We start from the raw sequence: 24,972 nt of genomic DNA, 5'->3' as shown, positions 1-24,972 counted from the left end.
TAGTGCAAGTTTTCCACTGAAAGGTTGGTACGTACAATTTAGCTATTGTTTGTTCTTGCATGATAGTCAAACTTGGCCAAGGTGGTTGATTCCAACATTTCTATTTGCCTCAATCAGCAGTTTTGCTTTCAGACTCAAAAACTATATTTACCTTTATATAGAAAAAAGGACCCAGAGTTAAGGATCTATGTATATGTATCTGTACATGTATATATACATGTACAGATACATATAGATAAGGTCCCATATGCTGCTTCAAACAATGCACTGATGTTCTTGACCATAAAGCAGAGTGAACAGGCTTGGTGGACCTGTGGCATTCAATTCTGCCAAGAACGTGCATGAGCTTAGTTCTATTCTGGTTAGAAACCATAATGGAGATTCATGGAAGGAGGATTTCACAATCAACCACACAGCAATATTACACACACAACTTTCTTGGTTTACCACAAGCATTACTACTTTGATAATAGCACTGATCCCTGAACCAATTCCTGAAGGCAATAGACTCCAAAAGCAACTACTGCAGTTTAGAATTCAGCAAAAGAAAGGCCTCAAATAACATATTAGCTCATTTCCTTGACCATCTTCACTAACGGAAGGGTGCAGTGCTAAATCACTGTTTGCTACAACCATGAGCAGCGGCAGTCTTCGGGCTTGCACACTCTCTGCTACTAGGATCAGAAGTGTACTCTTCTACAGCAAACAGAGTTGCAACTAAACTAAGCTGTAGCGGGTTTTGGTCAGTATAAAATAAGGTTTCTCAATCATGGTTTGAACCTGCCTTGATTAAGCATATAGGCTACATTCATAATACTAAACTAGTTATGTTTTACTGCCGTAGCTATGGATTGTCTTGTGGACAGACAGACGGACCGCAAATTGTTTTCTCTATTCTGATGTGTTGCTCTCCTGTCCATTTTTCTGCCATCTTTTTGGCTCAAGAACAGAATGTCCCGAAGTTGCTTATGCAAACAGATGCAAAATGGAAGTGGTGAGTTCACAGGAGGCAGAACACTAAACAACCTATGAAGTGGTGACACATGTTAACCAGGTCCGATATCTTACTTTAGGGCCACTATGAACCTCATTGCATGAATTCACACTCCATCACACTGCAAAACACACTGATACAAGCTTAAAAATGAATGCTTTTTTCCTTCTAGACTTTTTTCATAGGAAAAATGCTCAGAATTCCAGCATTTCTAGCTGTATACCAGTTCACTGAACACCTTCCCACTAAGGAGGGTGTACAAATTGAAGTTTCCAGGTCCAATCTTTGGCACCCCAAGTAAAAAGGGAAGCGGCGGATGTCAAAAAATCTCTCCTTGAGACTTTGGAAAACCACTAATAGTGAAAGTAAACAGTGCTGGAAAAGACAGATAAATATTTTCCCCTGGTATGAGGTAGCTTCCTGTGTTCCTCGGGGTTTGGCTCCTGAAAATGTGTGTGTACTGGGACTGTCCAAGGGAATTCCAAAGAAACTAAGTGCGCAGTTGATTTAGACCATTTTACTCTATCTACAGATTAATTAATATAAATAGTTAAGAACTCCTTTTTACAGAGCTCTTTAATTCTGATATTAATAAGCTAAGCAAGTAAGGAGCTTCCTTTATTCCAGAAATCTGTTTTTTAAATCAACATAGTATTATTTATTTATTTAAAGCTTTTATAGACTGTCCCATTATTAGCATGTCAGGATGGTGTTCCATATCTAAAATTAAGATAGACCACTTCCTAGAAGTTGATCCACTGTCCATCAATATTAACAATTTATACCACAATATGTGTTCATTATAAATAGCATCCCAAAGCAAGGGATAATTATACTCCTACTAGCAAGGATATTTGAAAGTGGAAAAAAGTCTGGATTACCTCAAACCTGGAACCACAAAACACAGTGGGTCTCACTTCATGGTAAACATGCACAAGACTACATTGTAAGGCTTAATTACAACTCTAAAACTTCAAATCAAACACTAATCTCATTTCAAATATTTCAATATCAGCTGCTGAACTGAGTTTAGCTATCATATACAAGCGTGCTCTTAGAAACAGCAGTGACAGTGACGCATCAGAGTTCAAAATGTAGTAACAAGATTGCCGTAAGACTGAATGCAGCTGAAAAGAGGCTCCTATGAGTAAGTGTTGCATAGTTCTGCATACTGAACCTCTGCCACTATAAGATGTGACTGCTTAGATACCATAGATGGGAAGAAAATACCAAATGCTGGGTAGTATCCAACTGTGTCATTTTGCTAGCCAAAATACGTTCCAAACTATGTGCACAAAAAAAATCTACTAAAATTACGGTTGCACAAGAACTGTGCAAATGTTTTTTCATTATACTTGTACAACCTGTTGCGCAGGCAGTTGCACAATATACCTGTACAAGTGGTGGAGAAACAGGATGCACAAACAGAAAGCACTTGCACAGCAGAATATTCAGCATGTTCTGCTAGCACTTCTGAGTTCATGAAATGACACCACTGGATGCTGTTCACTAGCAGCATCTGAAACCAGATTTTGCACATTCCAACACCATGCACCAAGCCATACTTTGTTGTGGTTATTTAAGTAGTAGACAAGGATTTATTAGTTGCAGAATCCCTTTTCAAATCTTCTCTGGTCTCAGAGGTAATTAGTAAAAAGTTTTACACATATTCATGAGTTAGTATAAAAAATAATGTGATGTAATACACTGCACTGGAATCCTTCCTAAGTGTGAAATGCAGCCCTTTGCGCAACTCACTGTTTTTCAGCCTGATTTAAAGTCATGCGATTAGTTTCCTAGAAGACAGACAGGATACAACAGCAGCAGCGCAGTTGAGAAGAATGCAATTTGTATTGATACAATTTGAAAAAGAGCATCTATTCAACCACACTCCACCGAGAAATACAGAATCTTCCATTCAGAGATGACATCAGCAGGTAGAATACCTGCTTGAAGCTATCATCTCTTCTGTTTATGTTGAGCAAGTTGAGCAAGCTTATCACCCCTTATCTTTCCAGAACTTGCTGCTGAAAGTATGTCATGGATACGACAAGATATTCTACTCAAATCAGCTGCTGAACTCAGTCCAGGGATTTCCACACTCTTCTAAAACCAACATAAAATCCATACCCCTACTTTATCTCTGCAGCCTGCAGCCTCTTTCTTTCTAAACTTGATTTTCCACATCTGAATGTCCATGGTATTCAGTCCTCCATCCTTGGCTACAAGTACTATGGTGCAGAAAATTTTCCAGAATTTTATTTTCCAGGGATTTCCCATTCCTTCAAAAGTAACAAAGGATGGATGGCACTTTCAGCTGATAACAAGTGCATGTGGGAATGCAAACGTCACGGCAACCTCCAGGCAGCCATGCTGATTCTTGGGAGTCACAGTCCAACACAGCTTGAAAGCATCAGGTTGAGGAAGCATGGATTGAAGTGCAATGCTATGCATGTCTACTCAGAAGTAAATGGATGGTATTCAGTGAAGCTTACACCCAGTTAAGTGTATATATATAGTTGAACCCTGGAAGTTGTAGGCCTTTTTCCTTCTAAACATGTACAGTATTGCACCTCTGGTGTCAGTAATTTTTAACTTCTTTCATTTAAAGAATACAAGAAAAGTAAGTGCTATTGTCTTTTAAGTTTTACAAGTATTAATTGGATTTAAATCTCTTGAAGTAGATTTAAAATTTTCACCTCAAATATTTCTGGTCCAATGATTGCAGAATATTGTGACAAAAATAATAATGGAGTACTTTTTTAGCTTTGTTCTTTACTAAATAAAGGAAATAATCATGCTAAATTAGATCAGTCTCTAGGGCTTCCAAAAATTTTCCAATGCAAATTAGCTTGATTTACATAGAATAGTTTCCCATTCATGTTTTTTTCCAGAAAATCACAAGCTACCCTGAAGTGTCATGCTCTTTTAAAAACATTTTTGACTTGTGATTCCTCCTACTTCTTCCTAGCGATACCTCTTTCCCAATATGTCTCCTTGAGATCCACCTTCTCTTGGAAACCCTTAGCACTCCAAGTCTTCCAGCTCTTGATCAGAATCAAGGAAGTCTGATGGGCATGTTTCATTCTCTTCATGCGATACTCTTGCTGTTCCCTTCTTCTTTCCTTTTCTATACTGGTTATGTACTTAATAGAATAAGCTACCTCACAAAGGATAGAAAGGAGAGGAGGATTATATAAGCCTTCCTTGGTTGCTTGCAGGAAAAAAGCCCAGACAATAATATAATAAATAATGATACTTTTATGGAGTTGTTCCAGAGTTTTGTCACCACTGGAATGAGCACTACTGGTGTACCACAGGGAGCAGTGCCCCCGACTTCAACTGTAACCATCAGAGAACTAGGGTGACTTTTAAACACCTTTGCTGCTTCAGTCTTCTTTTCCTCCATGAATTGGGCAGATTGGACAATAAGGCAACAGCAACTGGTCATGATGGCTATTCACCATTTTAGACAGGATGAATGACTATGAATATTGGCTGTGGAGAAACAGAAGATGCTGTTGCACTCGTGTCTTTATTGTGGGCAGCATCCCAGAGGCAGCTGGTTGGTCTTTATATAGACATACAGATGGACCAGGAGGCAGAAGTTCCAAGACATGGCAACAGCCTGGCTGAGGAAACCATGCTGCATGAGGGACTAAAGTTCATTTATTTCTTCTCTACCCTGCCTTTCTACCAACAAATGGCACCTAAGGCAGCCTCAAGCATAACAGGTGACTGAAGCACTCAATTAAAATACAATCAATAAAAAGAATTATAGGATTACAAAGTAAAAAGCAACACCTAATCCAGCAGACTCACTTACAGGGCAAAGGCCTTCTTGAATAAAGTGGCCACTGTCTGCTGGCAGGAGGACAGCAGAGAAAGTGAAAATTCAGCTTCCCTTGAGAGGGAGTTGCATAGCCTGAAGGCAAGCACCAAAAAGGCCCTCAGTCAGGTGGCCACTATGAACCTCTGCAGGCAGCAGTCTCAAAAGAAGGGCTTCTTTGGCCATTCTGGCTACTTTGGTAGTCATTTACAGTCCATGCTTGCTTGCTTCAAGATCTGCTTGGAGATGCGAGTTGGCACTGTGGTGCAGTGGTTCAGAGCACGTGTCTCAGACTCAGGAAATCTGGGTTCTAGTCCCTACTCATCCATGGAGCCAAATGGGTGACTTTGGGCCAGCCACAGACTCTCAGTCTAACCTACCTCACAAGGTGGTTGTTCTGGGGATAAGACTGAGAGCAGGAGGATGAGAATTATGTAAGCCAGTTTGTGCACTTTAAAGAAAAAGGCAGGGTATAAATCATATCTATATATAAATACGTAACATCTAGAGAGAAAGCTTGAAAACTGTATATAACCTTGCCCTTTCCAAGTAACTCTAGTCAACTGTATTTCATTTAAAATATAATCTACAACATGTGAATAAATTAAGTTGGTAGGCAAAATACATACATATCAAAGTCTTCCTAGCTACTCTCTTCTTTCTTTTACACAGGATAAAACTTCTTCCTGGCATTATTATTGTACTTCACTAGTGTGCCATATTTAAAGTGTTTTTAAAACACATTTACAAGTGAAGATAAACACTCCTTTTAAAAGTATATATTTGTTGAAGGTTTAAATAAACCAGGCTTGTGCCATCATTTTTTACAAGAAATATCTATACCTTCAGTTTCCTATCAAGGACAGCTTGTTTCCATGAGGGGCTTTTTGTTTGTTTATTTTTGTTTGGTGCTGTTGTTTTGCAGTTTTTCAGTGCATGAGGGAAGCATATTGTTGCAGCCTGAACATGAGCTCATGATACAGAAAAAATGGGAAATATGGGGTATTCCAGAAACTGCAACACAAGAACTAGTTTGTGACAGTGGATTATATCTAACCATGAAAACAACCGCTTTTTCCTTTCTCCCCTTGTCCCTTGCTCTCCCAAAGTCAACCTAGAGGGTTGGTGAACTCAGTGAGAAGGGAGAAATTCCTGAAATCACATGGAGCAACACTAGCATGCAGTTCATCCATCCAGTTTCAGGTAATCCCTTCACACACTCTACAATTTTCTATAGGTCTCCCAACCTGTGACTTCAGATAGATAGAACTTCACCTCCCATCAGCCCCATCCAGCATGTCCAATGATCAGGAACTCTTGGAGTGTCAGGGAGACTACACTAGAGAGGCTTTTCAGAAGGAATAGCAGGGTTGGGAAGGGAAAATTAGTTGCACAAGTTGACTTTTGTAAATACAAAGTTGAATACAACCCAGTTATTTAAATTTTAGAAATGCAGAACCAGAAGTTTGTCAAAGCAAGCCCTGAATTGTTTTAGTTAGAATTCCACAGGGCCAGACATTCCTGAGGTCCTGATTAAGGATTAAAGTTGCCCTTAATCCTATGTTCTGAACAATGGGTTAGGACTCCACTGAGGAATCCGGTGGTGGAACCCACAAATAAATAATGTTCTGACTCTAAAATCCAGTTTGAAAGCAACAATCTTGGCTTCACAAATCAGGGTTTATGAAGACAAGAATAAGCATGCAGGCCCATCTTCTCCCCCTTTGCCTCACCCTTCCCACATCAACATTAGCACTTTTAACATAGTTATGAATCCCCTTCACATAAAAATGGAGTTTCTGTTGGTTTAGTAACCCAACTTCTTCAAAATCCATGTCATATTATGCCAGAATCATTACATCCAGAACGACCCAGTGTATTTATCCTGGGCTTGGGGCAGCAGAATTTGGGTCCCTCTGTGAACCTCTTTCCCAGCATCAAAACAAACCTTACTTAGAATCCAATCTAGCAGCAACATATTCCCCATTTTTACTTTAGAGGCCCTGGTACCCATTGCAATTCTGGTATGAGGGGGGCAGTGTGGCTTAAAAGGTCCAGGTTGATCCACCTGCAGATTATATAGCAGGGATGGGCCACTTTGGGGTATGTGTGGGCACATATAAGCTCCCAGGCCTACATACAGGCCACACTCCAGCCAAATTTGGAGATGGACAAAAAGACAGTAGCAACATTGATACAAAGGCTTTTAAAAGTCTATTTTACCTTCTCTCCCATTTTTAAAAACAAAATTCCAAAAACTTTTTTGGGGAGTGTTGCTGCCATGAATTTTGGTAGCTAGCATTCCTGTACTATAATGTAAAACTTCAAACATCAAATACATGATACAAATTTAAATGAGGATCTCTTTTGGCCCTCATCCTCTTCAGTAGAAACTCTGAAGGTATCAGGTGAAAGCAGGAGCAGTTCTTCTTTCAGGGCTGATACTAAAGCAACTGAGCAGGCCAAAGTAGAACTGGCAAGGATAAGTGGAAACAAGCAGCACTCCTGCTGGAACCATCCTTGATAACAACTTGTCTGGATCCACTCATTCTTGCATGCAACAGCAATATACCTGCTCTTATATACAGGAATTTGCACACAATCAGCCTCCAGACCAATGGATAAGGTTCCTAGAAGGTAAAATAAACTGTGTGTGTGTGTGGACACAAACACTCAAGAAGCTTGAAAACATTACAAACCTACAGTAAGCAATCTGTCTTATTCTTCCCTTGAGGCCTTCTGCAGAAGCCTCAAGCATAAAAGACCAAAAAACACTACCCAAAATGAGTGGTGCCCATTAGGTTGTGGCTCATTTCTGTGATAGCCATGTTTTTATGTGAGAAGCAGCAAAGCAATCCAGGTCCACTGACTTCCAAGATACCCCTGCTAGTACAGGCAAGCCTTTAAATCATGCTGCCTAAACTCTGAAGTTAGATTAGCGGAAGATTATATGAGCAGATCCTACAACAGAGCATAAGAAGCTGCAGCTGCTGCTATTCCTCCATCCAACTTCTTAGAAAGAGAAGATAGTTTGATGCTTCAACACTCTTTTTTCACACATAGAAGGTTTATCCCAGTTAAAAAGGATCAGGCAGCAGGTGTATAAAAGACTTTAGTCCAAGCACCTGGAAGGTGTCTGCACCTCTGAGAACCAACCAGGTGCCCTCCAGATTTCTTGGACCATGACTTCCAACATGCCTGACCATTGACCATGCTAGCTTGCCATTCTGGGGGCTGAGATACAAAACACTGGAAGGGTACCAAGATGGGAAAGGCTGCAATACAGGGAACTGGGAAAGATGGATAAATATCCCAAGGCTGGTATGTGGCATCTTTCATGCTTCTTTGGCTGAACATGCTCCTGACAGTACAGAATCACAGCTGAGACATGATCATGCAGCCATGAAAGGAAGCATCCAGTAACTCCAGGTTATTAGGAATGCAGTGTTTAAATTTCACATACTTCAGAGGAAAATAAAAAGCTAAGCTTGGTGGTGTTTTTTTTCCCTTTAGTAGGATGCTGAAGGGAAAAGGCTTGTGAAGACCTGTACTAAATTTTTCTAAATCTTCTTCCTCTCAGCATGAAAAGACAGAAGATATTATCATGCTTTTGCATTCCTTTAAAAGCATTTTAAATTAATGCCAGATTTTTATGCTAGCAGAAAACCACAGAAGACAGCTGTATTGGCTAACAAAAATATCCTTTTCTTTTTCCTTCAGCCCACTGTTTTTTCAAATGAAAAAAAAAACTACTCTGAATTCAGAGCTACGTTACATTTACACCTGAACTGATACCTCCATCTCCTTTCCCTGTGGTGTGTCTAGAGCCCGTTTAAAGGTATGGGGAAATGGCTCTGACACACAAGAAGGAAATAAAGAAGACACCCCCCTGCCTTTTTAACATCCAGTCCAGTATTCATACATTTTATTTATTGCTTTACAAGTATTGCATAATTGTTATTTCAGTGTAATGTTATGCTGAATAATATTTTCACTGCATGTTTTTGGTTAGATCTGTTGTTGTATTCTTGTTCCAGAAAAGTTATGCATAAAAAGGAAACAAATATATGCAATAGGCAACAATTCCAGTTGGTTTCAGCCAACACTAGCCATCCTCTAGAAGAACTGAACCTGCACAATGGTTTTCCACTCCACCTGTACCTTTCCCCTCCAAAAATGCTCCAAAAGATTGGGGGACCCTTCAGAACAGATCTGGGAATGCACCAAGGGAGGAGAAGATAGGACATCCCACTACACCAGCAGAAATGAGCAAACTTTTGCTTATGTTCGCACTACTGTTGAATCCAATCCACTTGGGTTTACATGGCTTATGCACATTTAATTTCACTGGACTTCATTTCTGTATGTAAGGACAGAAAAATCTGTCTCTGTAGAAGAAGCTAGCATAATTTTTACTTACCAAAACTCAGATGCCACAGAACTATAAACATATTTCACCAATGCATAGGATTCCTATGAAAACTGCCCACCTAAGACTGCTTCTGGCTAGTTATTTCCCTGTGAAACTAGGAACTGACACCCCACCTGCAACATTTTCCATAAAAAATAAGCTTCGGCTACAATATAATGGAATGTCAAGCTTCCAAATGAGGCTTGTCTTCCAGAACCCCCAGCCCCGGCCACAAGGCCTGCTGCTGCCCACACATCTGCCGCCTCCTCAAGCCGAGCACGGCTGGCCTCACCCCTGCAAGGGCGCCGCGCGGTGCGGCTCTGCAGCCGGGAAGCAGCGCCCTCGTCCTCCTCCGCCCCCGTGCAGCGCTGTGCAGGTAAAGCGGCCGCCTCTGCGAGTCCGGAAGCTGCCAGCGGCGCAGCTCCCGGGCCAGCAGCGGAGGGGGCGGGGCGCGGCGAGGGCGCCTCCGGGAGCCGCAGGTGCGGCTCGGAGAAGGGGCGTGGGCGGCGGCAGGCGAGACTGGACCGGCCCGGCCCGGCCCGGCCCCCCGCCTCGTGCGCGGCGTCCTCTCACCTCGGTGGCGGGGATGTTCACCACACCTGTCGAGCGCCTCTTCTCGCGCAGCTTCCTCTTCTCGATCTGCCCCTTTCCTTTGCGGGCGCTGGGGCCCGAGGAGCCCTTGCCCTTGGCTGCCACTTTCTCCTCCTCCGGGGAAGCCGGCGCCACGCCGGGTTTGCCCGACGAGGGCTCCGCGCCTCCCGCTCTAGCCCCGGCTGGGCAGGGCGACTGGAGCTCCTTTGAAGCGCTCTTGGCCAGAGGGATGCAATTCATGTTGCTGCTGCTGTTGTTATTAACCTCGGTGGAGCTGCCGGGATTCGAGGGCACGGGCCCGCCGGCGGCGGCGGTGGGGGCTTTGCTGTCCCCTGGAGCCGTCACCAGCCCCCCCAGCGGCGGTGCTTGCTTCGCTCGCATCTTCTCCCGCTTGGCCTTCCACTCCTCCAAGAAGTCGGTGGTGGTAGTGGTAGCGCTGGCGCCGCTGCCCCGGTAGCCCCCGGTGGCCATGTTCCCAGCGAGGCAAGGTGGCTCCTGCTAACTAACTCCGGACGCGGCAGCGGCTTGCCTGGCCAAGCTGAAAGACCGGGTGGGCTGGCACTCCTAAATGGCCGGCCAAGGAGAGGCACCGACGGGGGCTGGGGAAGAGAGGTAGGGAGGACGCTCCTGCAGGAGACAAAAGGGAAGCGAGTGAAGCGGCACTCCCTGTCTCCAGGGAGTTGCTGGATGATCACCCAGGGGATAATGCAGCTCTCCTGCCGAGCGCCCCCATAGCCGAGCGTCGCCTCTTCCCGACTCCCCTCCGCCCTACATGCAACTCGGGACGCGATCCTCTTCCAACGCACTTCCACAGTTCCAGCCAGCTTCGAATAAATACAATCCTTCCCGCCGCCACCCCCTCGCCCGTCGCTTTTCTTGCAAACATTTTCTTTCGCTCTCACTTTGTAACGCACCCCCAGAACTACCCCGCACGCGGATTAAGAGCTGCCACCGCCAGATCGGCTGCCCACTTTCTCACCCTGACGAAGAAATCCGAAGGGCGTTTATGCTGTCTTACTCTACCCCTCGATGAGCTGCAAGTTCTTCTTACCAGTCTCTCGCCTATTCCTCCCGCCCCTCTGCCGTCTGCACGGCAAGCCCGGACGAAGTTGAGCATTTGCTTCAACTCGGGGCGCTGCCAGAAAATGGAAGCATTTCTGCTTCCGAGATAGGCTCGATCAGCCCCGCAGATCTTACCCGCCCGTCCTTTCCGAGGGAGAGACTGACCCGGGCAGGCGGTGGGTTCTCCAGGTGAGCGGCGAGGTGGCTGCGCGGAACTCTCCAAGCGAGTCCCGGAAGAACCGGCGGCGCTCCAGCAGCTTTCCGACTTTTTCCCATAGGGCGGAGGATAGCCAGGCGAAAAGAGCCGAAGCGGGAGCGGAAACTGCCGAGGTGCCCTGACAATGGGTGAAGGGGCGTGGAGGAGGCTCTCTAACTCTGGGTGCCTGGGTAAGGAATTCATCAGTCCCCTGCGGGAACCTGATCGTTGCAGCCCGTTCCTCCTACCGTGCCTCTGTTATCGCTTGCGGCCGCCCAGGTGACAGGAAGCTCCTCGTACCTGAGATTCGGAACAAGGAGCTAATTCCTTTGGCTCGCAGCACCCATTCCAGCTGGAGACAAGGCACGCATACAAACATTCTTTTCGCCAGCAGCACTTGATTCAAATCGGGCTGCCGGAGTTGGAGAATAATATATTTAAGCAGGTGCAAAGTCCTGTTCTAAGAAATCGGCATGGTCTACTTCGCTATAGTTTTAACTTTTACTAAACGCACAAAGCTATGCCTGTTTTAGACAGAGAAAAGGCTTCCAACTTCCAGCCTGTCCTAGCAAGCAGAGGAATGCTGGGAATTGTAGGCCTTTTTTCTGTCTAAGCAGGCATAGGAGTGTGCCCCAAGCCAATCACCAGCAGAGTGACAGGTGACATGCAAACAAAGTCTCATCCTATTGTGCTTCAAAAACCAATGTCCCCATCAGATAAAGGCAGCCTAAACTAGAGCTGTGTAAAGCACTGAGTTCCATTGGTACCTAAACCGAGGGTTTGCAATCAGCCTTAAATGTAGAAAAATGTAGCGGATGATTGTTAGAATTGAATATACTGTATTATTAAGTGCACCCAGCCTCTGTGTGGTGACATGGTTCAGGGTTCTTCTGCCCAGGGGGTCCACCATTTGGTGATGGAGCTCCTGCTTGGTGTGCAAAGCATGCCAGGATCCGTCCCCAGAGTGCCACTTCCAATCACTGTCAATATGGCTCCATGAGATAGGCCAACATCTGGAGCAACATAAAGCAGCGCCTGCTGTTCCAGTTTCCTTAGAAGAAAGTCAGTAGAGGCATCTCTGTAATCTATGTGGATCCACACACATGCAAAATGACTGTTGAGACCATTCTTGCACCCCATCACAGGTGAACAGGTATCCATAGTGCTGTAGGATTTCCCGCAAAGCTTAGACACCTCTCTTTTGCTTTTTCAGGCAGAGCTCAAACACAGATTGACTTTGCAGAAGCCTTACTTGCCCCCTTCCTCTCCTAGTGTGGAAAAGAAAGAGGAGTCATCTCTGCCCATCACTTACATTTCTTGGAGCATCCCAGCTTGCACTGAAATGCAACACCACCCTACACCTGCAAGTCCTCTAAGAGGTCCTGCTCCATGACACATACATGAATAGCAGTTATTTATAGAAATCTTGCAGTCAAGGCATAAAATCCAACATAAGTCCTTAGAACAGGCCAACTGAAACGAATGGAATTTAACTTAATAATGATTAGTCTAAGTCTTGTTCACTTCAGTGAAAGTTTTCCAGGGGTGCAGAACTGTTTTGGGGTATGGGTCAAATTGTCCTGTGCACCCCACAGGCCAGATGACATTAGCAGAAGTATTTATTTATTTATTTATATCCTGCCTTTTTTTCTTTCAAGGAACTCAAGGCAGCCAACATAATTCTTCTCCTCCTCTTATCCTCATAACAACAACAGCCCTGCGAGGTGGGTTAGGGTGAGGGTCTATGACTGGTCCAAAGTCACTCAGCTCCATAGCTGCATGAAGACTGGGACCTAGATCTCCTGACTGGCAGTCCCACTCTCTTAATCACACACTACACCACTAGCCCTCGCTCCTGGCATCACCCTCTTCTTTGAGCTGGAGAGCCGCATGCGACTGAGCCTCCTCCTAGCTTGGGAAAAGCCCAGGCTGGCCTGCATCCCCGCTGCTATCACCATTCTTAGATCAGAGAAAACCGTGGGGACAAAGAATGTTCTGAGCTGCCTAGATGGAAGAGTGCAATGGCTCACTCCAGAATGGACAAATAGGACCCAGGCATCCCAGCTACTCCTCTTAGATTAGAGATGTCAGCAGAGATGCCCTCTGAGGCAATTCCTTAATCTTTTAGCCCAATCTCTGCCCCAAAGGATGAAGCCCAAAGGTGGATTGGCCCAGATTGGGGTGTTCCATGCACTGGAATTTCTGCATTCCTGATCTTCTGTAAGTAGACCACAGGACTACATGGTTGGAATGGATTCTGAATGGAATGGATTTGCAGTCATATGGACCGGCTGTAACATATGTCTGAAAGATCATTCAGAGCAACAGGATATATATACTTTACATGCACGTACAGGACCAGCCCAAAACATTTTATCTTCTGAGCATTGTGCATTTACTCATTTATTTAATTACAAATATATAAATTATCCTGCCTTTTCTCTAAAAACAATGCTGCATGTGGCACTATCACCAAATCATGTTCCATGTTCAAGTAATTTTGGCACCTGGAGGTGAATCTCCTGCAAGCACCTTTTTGTCTCTCAGTATGAGTACTAGAAAGAAAATATAAGAACTATAAATTACAGAACTGTTTTCTACCCTTCTGTCACATTCCAATTCACTTAAGATGGCCACCTCACTCTGCCAGTGTTGTTAAGCTACCTCAGTCCTCTTCAGGGGACACATATATACGAGCTGAGAGCAGGAACAGCTGCATTTATCAAATAAAGCATTATTAAAAATATGATTTGTTAGTGGTGTGGGCTAAATGAAACAGTTGATCCAAGCCTCATACAGAAGTTTTAGAAAAAACAAATGAGATTTGGGGGCTGGGCACACATTTTTCTTGCTGCACATATAAATTGTAGCAATATTTGATAACTGTGCAGTTAACTATAACTTACAGTTTGAACAGATTATTTTTACACACCTATGGATAGAAAATACTACTAATTTCCTCCTCTTCCTCTTCCTCTATAAATTGAGAGTATTTATTTAAAAAAATCACCAAATTTCAATGAATCCACAGAACACCACGTTTCCACAGTTGAGAAAATCCTTCACAAAATGAAAGTTCAAGCAGCTACCGACTGCTTACTTGGAAGGCATGTGCCATTACAATTGTTTCATGGAGAAGTTCAGAATCTCTTTCAGCCTGAAATCTGAGTGGTATCTGGATAAGCTCTTGGAGGTTGCATTGCAGCGTGGGCTACATCAAAGGCAAAAGAGGCAGGCCCAATCATACCAGGATAGTTTAGCATAAATGTCTTGCTGCCAGTAACTAACCCTCCTGAGAGACATTTCAACCTTAGAAAATAGGGGGGAAACTACAGAAAAGCCAGGAAACCATCGATTGATCACAGGTTGGGGAAAAGGAGCTGGGCTGAAGAAAGTGGATGTGGCTATTGGGATATGCTCCTTGACTTGAGGGTCTGGTTCCTTGCTCTGGTTTACCTCCAGCATCACTACGTCTGGATCCAACTCTGTTTGTTTTTCTTTCTGCAAAATGTTATTGATGCAGGACTCCTTTAAACCCCTTATTCAGGAGTAGCTCCTGTGGCCTTTACTTGCGAAGTTATTCGTTTCCAAAAGACACTGCTTACACACAGCAGCCTAAGTGAAACAGTTGAAATGGAGAGCAGCAGTAAGTCTGAGAACAGAGAACAACACAGACACAATGCCCTGCCCCTCGACTGTGCCTGAGGGCAAGATGAACTTCAGAAAAACAGCCAGACATCTGTTCATCACAGATAATTGAGATTCCAGTCACTGGCATTCACCTGAAATGGAGAAGAGCAAAAATAAGTACAAAACAATCAGTTTGCAATACTGCAGAGACCTGTCTTCAGATTTATAATTCCTGCAACTACATTGGAATGGGTCATTGATGAGTACTTGATCCCATGGCCAGGCCGTTATATGTATGAATAAAAAGAATATTGAAACAATTTGATTTCTTTCCAGAATCCATAAGTTTAGACTTGGCTTGCTTATCACTGAGACCACCATCTACTATAATACTTGACCAGAGGGGTGGGTTGGTGGCAGCTAGTTTGCTAATGAAAATATTATGTATGTCTTTCCTTCTAATTGATTGTAAGATTTATTTAGTAAATAGCAAACTGTCTTACTCAAAAATCTACCAATGCTGAGCAACTGTTCGTGTGAAGATACTATTTCTATTTATTGATTAAAGGAACAATCCCATGACCTTCCAACATCACCTAGGAAATTTTAGGATTTTTCAGAATCTGGGCACCAAGGCTCTCCAACCTTGGTGCTTGGCCTCTGAAGACCAGGCCCCCAACACCAGCTGCCCCTCCCAAGGTGACAACTATGGGATTGCTGGCAGGAGGAGGAGACTGGGCTATGGGGCATTTCTAGTCAGCCTTCTTTCTTCTTCACCCACCCAAAATTTAGATACCTGGAAACTGCTACCTATATAAAATGCAAAGTACTTCACAGCTTGTACTGGATGCTTGCAAGCCTCTGAGTTTGGATATTTATGCACTTCTGCTGGGCTGAATGGATTGTGCCCTAAGCAGCCCATTGATTAAAAGATAGGTGATTAATCTCAAATTCAATTCATTAGTTGGTTGATACAGTGCTAAATATATTGCAACATGTAGGACAAACATGCTTTAACATTTCAATTAGACTATGGTTCCAGCTGCAATATTATCCCCATCCACCTGGTAGCTCCCAATATATTCCATTAAATGAGACTAATAGAAAATCAGTGAAAATCTATACTCAACATTTCTAACCTGAAGATAAAAAATTAGGGTACTGTTTGTGGTTGCAAATAACCAGAGCACAGAACTTCACACTTTTACTTCACTGTTAGTCTTTAAGACATTCCAAGCTATGATGCCAGGGCATCTTGACAATAAACACTAAACTGAAGAAAACAGAAGAACATAGGAAAAGCCAAGCTGGATCAAAGTCCATCCAGTCCAGCACTCCATTCACATGATGGTAAAAAACTGCCCACGGGATCCCTCAAGCAGAATAGGAACAAGAGTTCTTCCTGCCAAGCCTCCTCCACAACTAGTCTATACAAACATGCCACTTCAGGTAACAAAGACTACATACAGCCAGCCAGGCTAGTAGCCACTGGTAACCTTCTCCTCCATGAATTTGTCCAGTCTCCTTTTAAAGCCATCCAAATTAGTGGCGATCACAATTTTCTGTGGCTCTGAATTACATAATGTAATGCTGTGTTTGTGAATAAATACTTTGTTTTATCTGTCCTAAATCTCCCACCCATCAGCTTCATGGGATGACCCCAGATTCTGATATTGTGGGGAAAGAAAAATGTCATCCTCTCCACTTTCTCCACATTTCCAGATGAAGTTGGAAGTGGGAATCAAGAAAGGATTTAGAGGACAGGTGTTTGATAAAGATGAACAGCTAAATTAACTTTATAAACTTGAGATTGATACAAGTATGAAGCCAGTTAAGTTACCTAACAGGAAAATACCAATAGCTTAGTAAAGTCTGTGAAAAAGTTTGCAACAATTATAATGACAAAGAGAGAAAAATACAGACTGAATAATCAGTGCGGAGGTGATCTGAAATCATGGACACTCAGAATATGCAATGCGACCTGTCCAGAAAGTCCTTAGGCTATGGGGCAGCATACAAATATGGAGAGATACAAAGCTTTTAAATAATGCACTGAGCTAAAGTCACTTTTCTTGGCCCATTGTTGAAGATATACTGCCAAATCTGTCAAAAGCAAGACTAATCTTCATCTGTAATGTAAAACATTATTCTGGCATATTGCACTGGGTGATGAAACCAGTTATTTGACATTTGCCTCACCGTTTGGGAGATTTTGCTGGCTAAGAATGATAGTGGGTGTCAGTCTTGCCTCCACATTATTTCGGAAAAGATTTGGGGTGTCTGGAAGAATTTTGGGCAATAGTTGATGATGTGCTTATAGTGTGAGAGTATTAGGACTTCTCACAAACATAGCAGGGGCATGGTTCTGAACTAATAGCATATGAAAAGATGTAAAGAAAGGAGTAGTGGTCACCAGATTACCAGATATTGGCCATTTACTGTCCTCAAGGGACCCAAAGGCAGAACCACATAAGTAGGAGCTGTTTGAGACTTGTCACTATAGTCCATCATGCACCTGACAGATGATCAGGCTTACCATGGGTTGTTCTCCCACCCCTTCCTTTCTGCTCTCCTCCAGCTGGTATCTCAGGGTCCTGCATGGCAGAACCTGTCTTGTTCTCCCCTCCTTCCTCTGATTGCAACTTTTTTCCCTTGAAGCCCTCTGCCACCACCAGTGGCAGCCATTGCACTCCAAGAAGTAGTTTAGAGAGAGCATCACTGGCTCATTACCCATTAAAATGAAGAGGTAGCATAAATATACACAATTTCATTAGTTTTTTATGCACGTCCCTTGCCAACGAGAACCTAAGACTGTCCAAAAAGTGGATTCTGGACTAGCCACTGGCATGGCAAACATCTGCTGTCAAAGTACATTAGGCAGTATCTATGGATATTGACCAGGCAAGGCTGAATACAAGATACTCTGAGTGTACTTGTCCCCTGAAAAGCAAAGAAGCAAAGGATTCCCCCTGCCCCCAGATTGGGTAGTCCGTAGATCTTTCACTTTTGGGTATAATCCTCTAGGGGGTTTTTTAATATTGCCTTGACAATTTTTGGTTCCCTCCAACCCAAGCTTAAGACAGCTGTCAAAAAAAGAGTGTTCTTCTCTTTCATGCTCTCTAGCAAATGTGCGCAATTGGAGGGGATGGGGAAAATCATGGCTATTCAGCTTGACTAGGTTGGCTTCATGGGAGAAACCACGATGTAGTTAAGGGCAATGCCCACCACTTCTGGCCTACAGAAAGAGAGGGTACAGAGAGACCTCTGTGAAAAAGACATTTGTTTAAATAAAAATTAATTGCTTGTTTATAAAACAGAGTGTCTGATATTATAAGATACAATCCTCCAACTTTGAAACAAGGCTTAACTCCTTTCTTCCAAATGTATTGGGACTAAATTTATCTTAATTTTTCCTTAAATATAACCACTCATTAGCTGGCAGTAATAAATATTTTTAAATTCTTCTTTTATATAGAAAAGCACCATTAAGCATTTGAAAAAGGGTCAGAGATTCAGTTTTAAAAGGTTAAATGCTTAAAGGTCAATGATGCTTTAAGTTAGTCAGATTTCAATTTAAATCAGGCACTTTTTCTTTGTAAAAGACATACATATATAACAGATATTTTTTTAAAAAATAAATATTTAAATATAAATTTTATTTTTACATACATCATAGATTTCAATATACCTTGGATATGCTTCTCTGGTACTTGCTTTCTCCCACTTCAGTCCAAAGGAAACTATGACCGTAGAAAGGAATTGTACAAGGGTATCCAAAGTTTAGTAACTGTAAATATAATACATTTAAAATAGTGTTTCTGTGCACACTTGCATGGGATTTAGTTGTGTTTTCTTATCAGTATATAGACATAGAATCAGGTTGCCTGACTTTTCTACAGTTTTTGAACTATAGCTTCATCTATCATTGTTTGTAGATATTTCCCAACCTTTAAAAAGTTATATTTTAAATTCCAGAACTGCTTAGTGACCCCATGGTCTGTTATTGATTAACTCAAGTTATGTTGTGGTGAGGCTGGTTAAGCGCCCAATGAAAAAATGCTGACTTAAGATGTTTGCATCTTAATAGTAGTATCTCTTATTGGGAGCTTTCAGGGATAAAGTCTAAATAAATGTAAGTATCAGTTTGCATGTTTTGTTCACCCCCATCTTGGAACAGACTGGATTTTTCCCCATCAGCCCTTCTTGTTTTATTTCTCTAAATATTTAAGCAGAAGGGTGTTTTCTTTCAGCATTCAGTGCACTTCTGTTTTCTTAGCTTATGGTTTGTTCACAGATGACAAGTTTCTACACAAACTGGATCTTTGGGTAGAGGAAAATATGCCTGAAATATACTTTGCCCCGATGGCATGTTTTGGAAGTCATTACTGATGATGGCAAAATAAACATTTAGAATCATATCCAATAGTGTTATTCCATTAGCGGAAGTGATCTTGTACTTGCAGAACCTGGGAAAAATCCAACTAAAGTTCTGTTTGCACAAGTTGAACAAATTGCACAAGCATCTTGCATGACCACTTGTGCAATAGAAAGATTTGGCAGAGCTCAACTAGTTTGGAGAATGACACCCTGGATGCTGCACATATTTTCAAACAGGATGGTGGGCACTCGTTGTTTGTTGTTGAGTAATTGCTTAATGCAAAAAAAGATTGGGTCTGAAGCCATATGTTTGAACCTGGAATATCAAACAAAGCCTGTTCAAAAATTAAGACATTTTGCATCCAAGGGCATTAGTCTGTGTATTTCAACACAGTGGTTCAACTGGTAGAGAAGATTGGCAGTGATGGCGGTGGCCGTGATTTGTATGCTTATCTGGACAAAGCAGGACTTATTTTGTCTCAGATGTTTACTTCGGTGGTAAGTTTAAGCAGCTGATTTCACCTGCAGCAAATTTATCACTATTGTGAGGTGTCTTGTTAACTGCTCTTCTCTTCTTATGCTAGAATATAAGGCTTCCTGGGCAAGTGGGGAGTTGCTTCAGGGGTTGCATAGTGGGCCACATGGTCTTTGATAAATGTTTGAAATAATCATTTTTTTCCTTCCTTCGTTCACTGACCAGCATCCTTCATGGATGCTGGTCAGTGAAAATGCAACTCTGAAGGCAGGAGCCAATTCAGTATTTTGAGAAGTGGCTGGGAGAGCCCAGGGAGATAATATTAGGAAAGGGATGAACATGATAATTTTATGTACTTTGCAATTCTGCAATCAAGAACACCAGCACAAAATTAATATTGGCCACATAATGCAGGCTGCAGTTCTGTACACATTTTTGGTTGGGCAGAAGCTTTATTAAACTCTTTTGGACTTAGTTCTGAGTAGACATGTATAGGATTGTACCGTCTGTGTTTTATTCTTTTGACCAAGCTTCTGATCCTTTGGACTGAAAACATCATGAAGTGTCATACTTTGCCTGGTGAAATGTCACAGATGGAAGGAGGATCAGTGATTAGGGGCACTTTGGTTTTATCTGGGACATTTCTCCTCATAAAACTCTGCCTCTCTAGAGGCCAATTAAATTCTGCAAAGCAACAAATATGTGCAAGCTTGCTTCATTTACATGATACTGGTCATTAGTTAAAAGATGCATAGTTGATTTAATCAGTTATCAGAAATCCACCTGTTAGCCAGAAAAAAACCCTACCTCTAAACCAATTAAACAATTAATCTATATCGTGGTAATATGTCTGCACAGTACCAAAATTCCAATGCTTATGCATTTTGGAAATACTGAAGGAAATGTAAGATAATGCACATTTGGCAGCAATCATTGGCCTAATATGTATGTTACAGTAAGTCAGTTTAAAAACAAACACACAAACAAACTCTGGTGAGCAAGCCAGCGTGGTGGTACACACAGCTCAGTTGATCTTTTTAGTTCTTCCCACCAGCAGAAGTAGCTAAACAAGCTAGGCTTGGTTAGTGTGGTATCTGACCCAGAAACTCTGGCTTGTTTCTCTCCTAACAAGCCATCACTGTAACCAAAGGATAAACCCTGGATTATGCCTCTGTCTTGTTAGCAATTCAATATGCCAGAGTTTTGGGTTTAGATGTAATGTTAACCAAGTCAGAGATGGGCAGTCTCTGGCTTATTTAGCCACTCCCACTAGCAGGGAGGGAGTGATTGAGCTGCATGAACTAGCATGCTGGCATGCCCCTGGTAATCTTATTATGATGTAGTGATAGTTAGAAGATGCCATCTCTGATATTTTCTTTCCCATTCCCTGTTACAACTCTGTACCATGTAGTAGCCAAAAATAAGCCAGCAAGCATGAATGAAAATCGATCTCCAGAAAATAATAAAAAGTAAGAAAGCCATCCTATCTACACTTGTTTGGGAGTAAGTCCAATTGACAGAGTGGAACTTATTCCTGAGTAAATATGCTTAGGATTGGTGGTGAGAGTTTGGGCTAGTTGGTCCACAAGTTAAACAGATTAAAAGTTTTGCTCTGCAGTTGTATATACAAGGATCTCAAGGTGATGTGCGGGTCTCCTTTTATCTTTACAACTTTGACAAAAAAGAAAGACTGGACTGAGAGAGACATGGAAAGCAAGAGGCTGCGATCACAGGTCACAACAGCCTATAGTGGGTTGCTAGCCATGATGGGTTTTCATGTCATGCAGACCCAGCGCAATTTCCAGAGGGTGCCTTGCCCATGCAGGGTGCCTTGCCCATGGGCAACAAACCCCCCCCCCCCCAAAGGTTGTTGTAGGAGTTGTTGCATTCATAGTGGGTTGCTGTATCATCTGAACCTGGGTGATCAACCACATTGTAGGGAATTGGCTGCTGAGCTGCTTGACAAGAGCAGCAAGACGTCCTTGCCACTCTTGCTGAGCAGCTGATGGACAACCTGCCAGCATCATTTGCCTGAGCAGCACTTGGAGGGAGCTGGCATTGATTTCCCCCCCTCCACACCATGTTGAGCTTGCCACAGCTTTTTATGCCCTTACTTTTGTGCAAAAGAAGGGGCACCCTTGGGACCCACAATGCCAAACCTCCCCCCCCCCCCCGCCACAAGGCTCTTGGCAAGGATTGGGGAACAACGTGCCACTCCCTTTTCAGTCATGCTTTTGGTTGTATTTGACTGCTTGTTGTTTTTGGTTGTTATTAAGTGCTCTTCTTTTGAGTGCTGTCAGATGTAAACAAAGAGAAGAAGAAGAAACCTGCTTTCTCTCTGGGGCAAGGAGCAGGTTGGGCATCTGCTGGATTTTGCCAGCAGACACCTCCCTGCACAACGTCCTTCTGAGGCTTCCCATTCCTCCAGTTGTACAAGCATGAGCAATAAGTTTTAAAAAATCATGAATATTTGTGAAAATTAAGCAGAACAATAAAAAAGCCTGGGAAACCATGGGCAGCCTCTCCACATCCTGCTGTGGCACTTTGAAGGGATTGTCTGGAGCCAGCGACACAGGGAGCATCGAAGCTGAAAAACAACAAAACTTCAATGAGAAGAAGTGAGGGGAGTCTGAAACTTCTCCTAGTCCTAGTGAGGAGGAGGATACAATTTGGCTCTCTCACAGTGTTCCCTTGTTTATCTGCAGGAGTACTAAGAAAGGGGAGGAAGGGTGCCCCCCCCCCCCCCAGAGCTTGATCATCTGTCTGGCACATCAGAGGCTGTTTGCAGGACAGCCAACTCCCTGTGACTTATTGCAGGCTGGGTTTGTGTGAGGTGCAAATACACCCAGTAACTCATCCAGGTGAGCTTTATGGCTGCAAGGATGCAGCTCAATTATAACCTTGATTGTGGGTGCCAGTTTGAAAGGGGATTATGCTATGATATCAATGTGGACTTATAAAATCACACTTTGAGGTTTGGTTGGACTTGAGTATGCACCCTTAGATTTACTACCACATAAAATATTGAGGATTAGTCATGGTGAAATAGGGAGAATAAGCAGATGCTTAGGTTTACCAGTGAACGTTGGGAAATCTGGATACTGAACGTTTTGTGAAGCTAATATCATGGTGCATTATGTGCTCTAATGGTGTGTGAAAAGAGTGTTCATGGTGAGATGGCAAAATACAGTTTTTAAATGTATGGGTTGGCACAGGTATAAAAATAATGCATTGCTACCGAGACATTAGAAGCCAACCCCTGCATATCCAAATCCATTTTAAGATCTTCAGATGGAAGTATTATATACAAAACATAAAATAGACGTATAAAATATACATAAAAAAGGAATGCGAAACCCAGTTCTATGGATCAACTAACTTCTACTGTTTTCAGTGGGGTCTCTCCCAAGCAGGTGCACATAGAACTGCAGGGCTGGGCATTTATGGTAAAGCAGCCAGGTAGGACAGATGGACAATAACTTGTACTTTGCTTTTAGAAATCTGTAGCAATCTATCTTTACCCATATTTATATTCCACAACCAAATATTGCAGTAAATCTGTTTGTGTAGCAGCTACCTAATCTTTGATGCACAGCACAATCATGTCATGTCTCTATCATTATCCGCATTGTCATGTTCTTTGTGTAGGAAATGTCCTTTAGCTGAAATGCTTAATGCCCTGGTACCAAATTGGATGCCCTATCAGGTTACAGGTAAATGAGACCACCTGAAAGGAAGGTTATGATTTCTGTTTACTTGGAGGGCTCCTTAGATATGTGTATTAAAACAAATTATGAGGTTTTTAAAAAATCCCCCAAACAGCTTGCCATGTGACAAGGAATCACATTTTCAGACTATATTTTCAAATAACCAGACATCAGCATCAACTTTCTAAGCATTTGCAAACTCTGCTTACTTACAAAAAACCTTGATCCACTCGGTCTCTGACCCCCTCCCCCTCTGTAAATGCCATGCACCTTGCTTGGGGCTAAGAATGACTAGAACTATATAATGGAAACATCTATTAATCCGTCTGCCGCAAGAGAGACTTGGAATGTGGTGGTCACATTTTGAAGAGTAGACATTTTTCAGCCAGTAAAAGACACAGAGTAGCCTTTGTGCATTTTCTTTTTTATTTGTTGTTTGCTGCTTTCAGGGTCCTTCTAAGATGTAATATAAAATTTGAATGTAAATAAAACAAAATGAAAATTCAAAATCCTCAAAAAAGCTTTTTTCTGCTTTGTGATAACTAAGGAATTCAAAACGTGTCCAGTCTCTGCATGTAGGATACAGGTTCAGAGGTGGTCTTAAGAATGTAAGACAGTTTTCGCCAGCTTTCCCAACAACATGTTGAGACTACCTGGTTGGGGAAGTCTGGCCTAAGAAGTAATCTGCAGAAGCTCCATCGTGTGCTGCACCCTGCTTTTTGCATTGGCCAACTAGATGCCTCCAAGAAGCCCACAGACAAGCAAGAAGGTGATAGTCCACAGCCCTGCTGTTGATCCCTAGAAATTGCTATTGAGCAGTAGGTTTAACTTCTCTTTTAAGATTAACTTCTGAGTTGCTCTTTTGATACCCACCACATTGTGCTGGGGCATTTGGCATTTCTTCAGTAGTATTTTAGAGATATATCCATTTGGGCACACTTGGTTGAATGTGAACCAGACCTTACAACACAATTCTATGTACATTTACTCACAAGAAAATTCCAGTTTTCAGTAGGGTAACTGGGTTACTTTCAGGTAAGTGGGCCTACCAGCAGAAGGGGCAAGGTGTCACCTTTTGATTGTTTTTGTTTTAGTCACCCTCCTCACTCTCACCTTCCTCTATCTCAGGCCTAACAACTCTTATTTAATACTAAGAATATGTGAACAATAAGCCAATGATTTGATTGTCAGGGTTTATTGGAAACAATGTAAGGTGAACATTTAAAAGAAAACCCTTCTAGGAAAGAATCATTAGTTTAATATACAAAATGGTAATGGCTATGTATTTCTAATCTGGCAGAGAATTATTATTTTGTTCTGCTTACAGAACACAAATGCCTTAATTGCTCTTATCAGTTGCATGTCAAAATCTAACGGCTTTCTTCATTGCTCAATAATTCTCATTAAAGTCCAACAAGCTGCCATTCAAACTGAACAGCTGTAGAGTTTAACATTCTTTTAAAAGACAGTGCCTTCTAGAAGAATTCATTTGCATCTGTACCAAGCATGTGAGCTATTATTTATCTATGTTCTGACTTGTTTAATTGGCCCAACCTTAGACACCAGCATTCCAGCTGTTGCCACCTTATGGCTTCAAAGTGGAAAATATCCACAAAATTAATATCCAATCCAGCGCTTATTGGCTCATTGTCAGTTTCAGTCTGAATCATGTTTTTACTAGTTCCTAGACACTCATTCTT

General features: G+C 42.5%; 1 protein-coding gene across 2 annotated transcripts in view; it reads right to left on the bottom strand.

Annotated features, from left to right (window-relative positions):
• The window catches only part of PAWR (pro-apoptotic WT1 regulator), a 71,065-nt gene extending 59,914 nt beyond the window's left edge, over positions 1 to 11,151 (bottom strand). The window contains exons 1-2 of one of the 2 annotated variants that reach the window (XM_044455673.1): positions 11,023 to 11,151; positions 9,808 to 10,452 (exon numbers count right to left, since the gene is read on the bottom strand). In XM_044455673.1, the coding sequence (XP_044311608.1) occupies positions 9,808 to 10,296 (489 nt within the window). In that variant the 5' untranslated portion in view covers positions 10,297 to 10,452; positions 11,023 to 11,151. The remainder of the gene's footprint in view (positions 1 to 9,807; positions 10,453 to 11,022) is intronic. The other variant, XM_044455674.1, reaches the window with a different exon arrangement.
• Between the last annotated feature and the right edge of the window lie 13,821 nt (positions 11,152 to 24,972).

This window comes from Varanus komodoensis, unplaced genomic scaffold, assembly GCF_004798865.1.
Source record: "Varanus komodoensis strain SLA01 unplaced genomic scaffold, ASM479886v1 scaffold8, whole genome shotgun sequence".
NCBI lineage: Eukaryota > Metazoa > Chordata > Lepidosauria > Squamata > Varanidae > Varanus > Varanus komodoensis.
The sequence above is the reverse complement of the archived record's forward strand: the minus strand, read 5'-3'. Positions and strand labels throughout refer to the sequence as shown.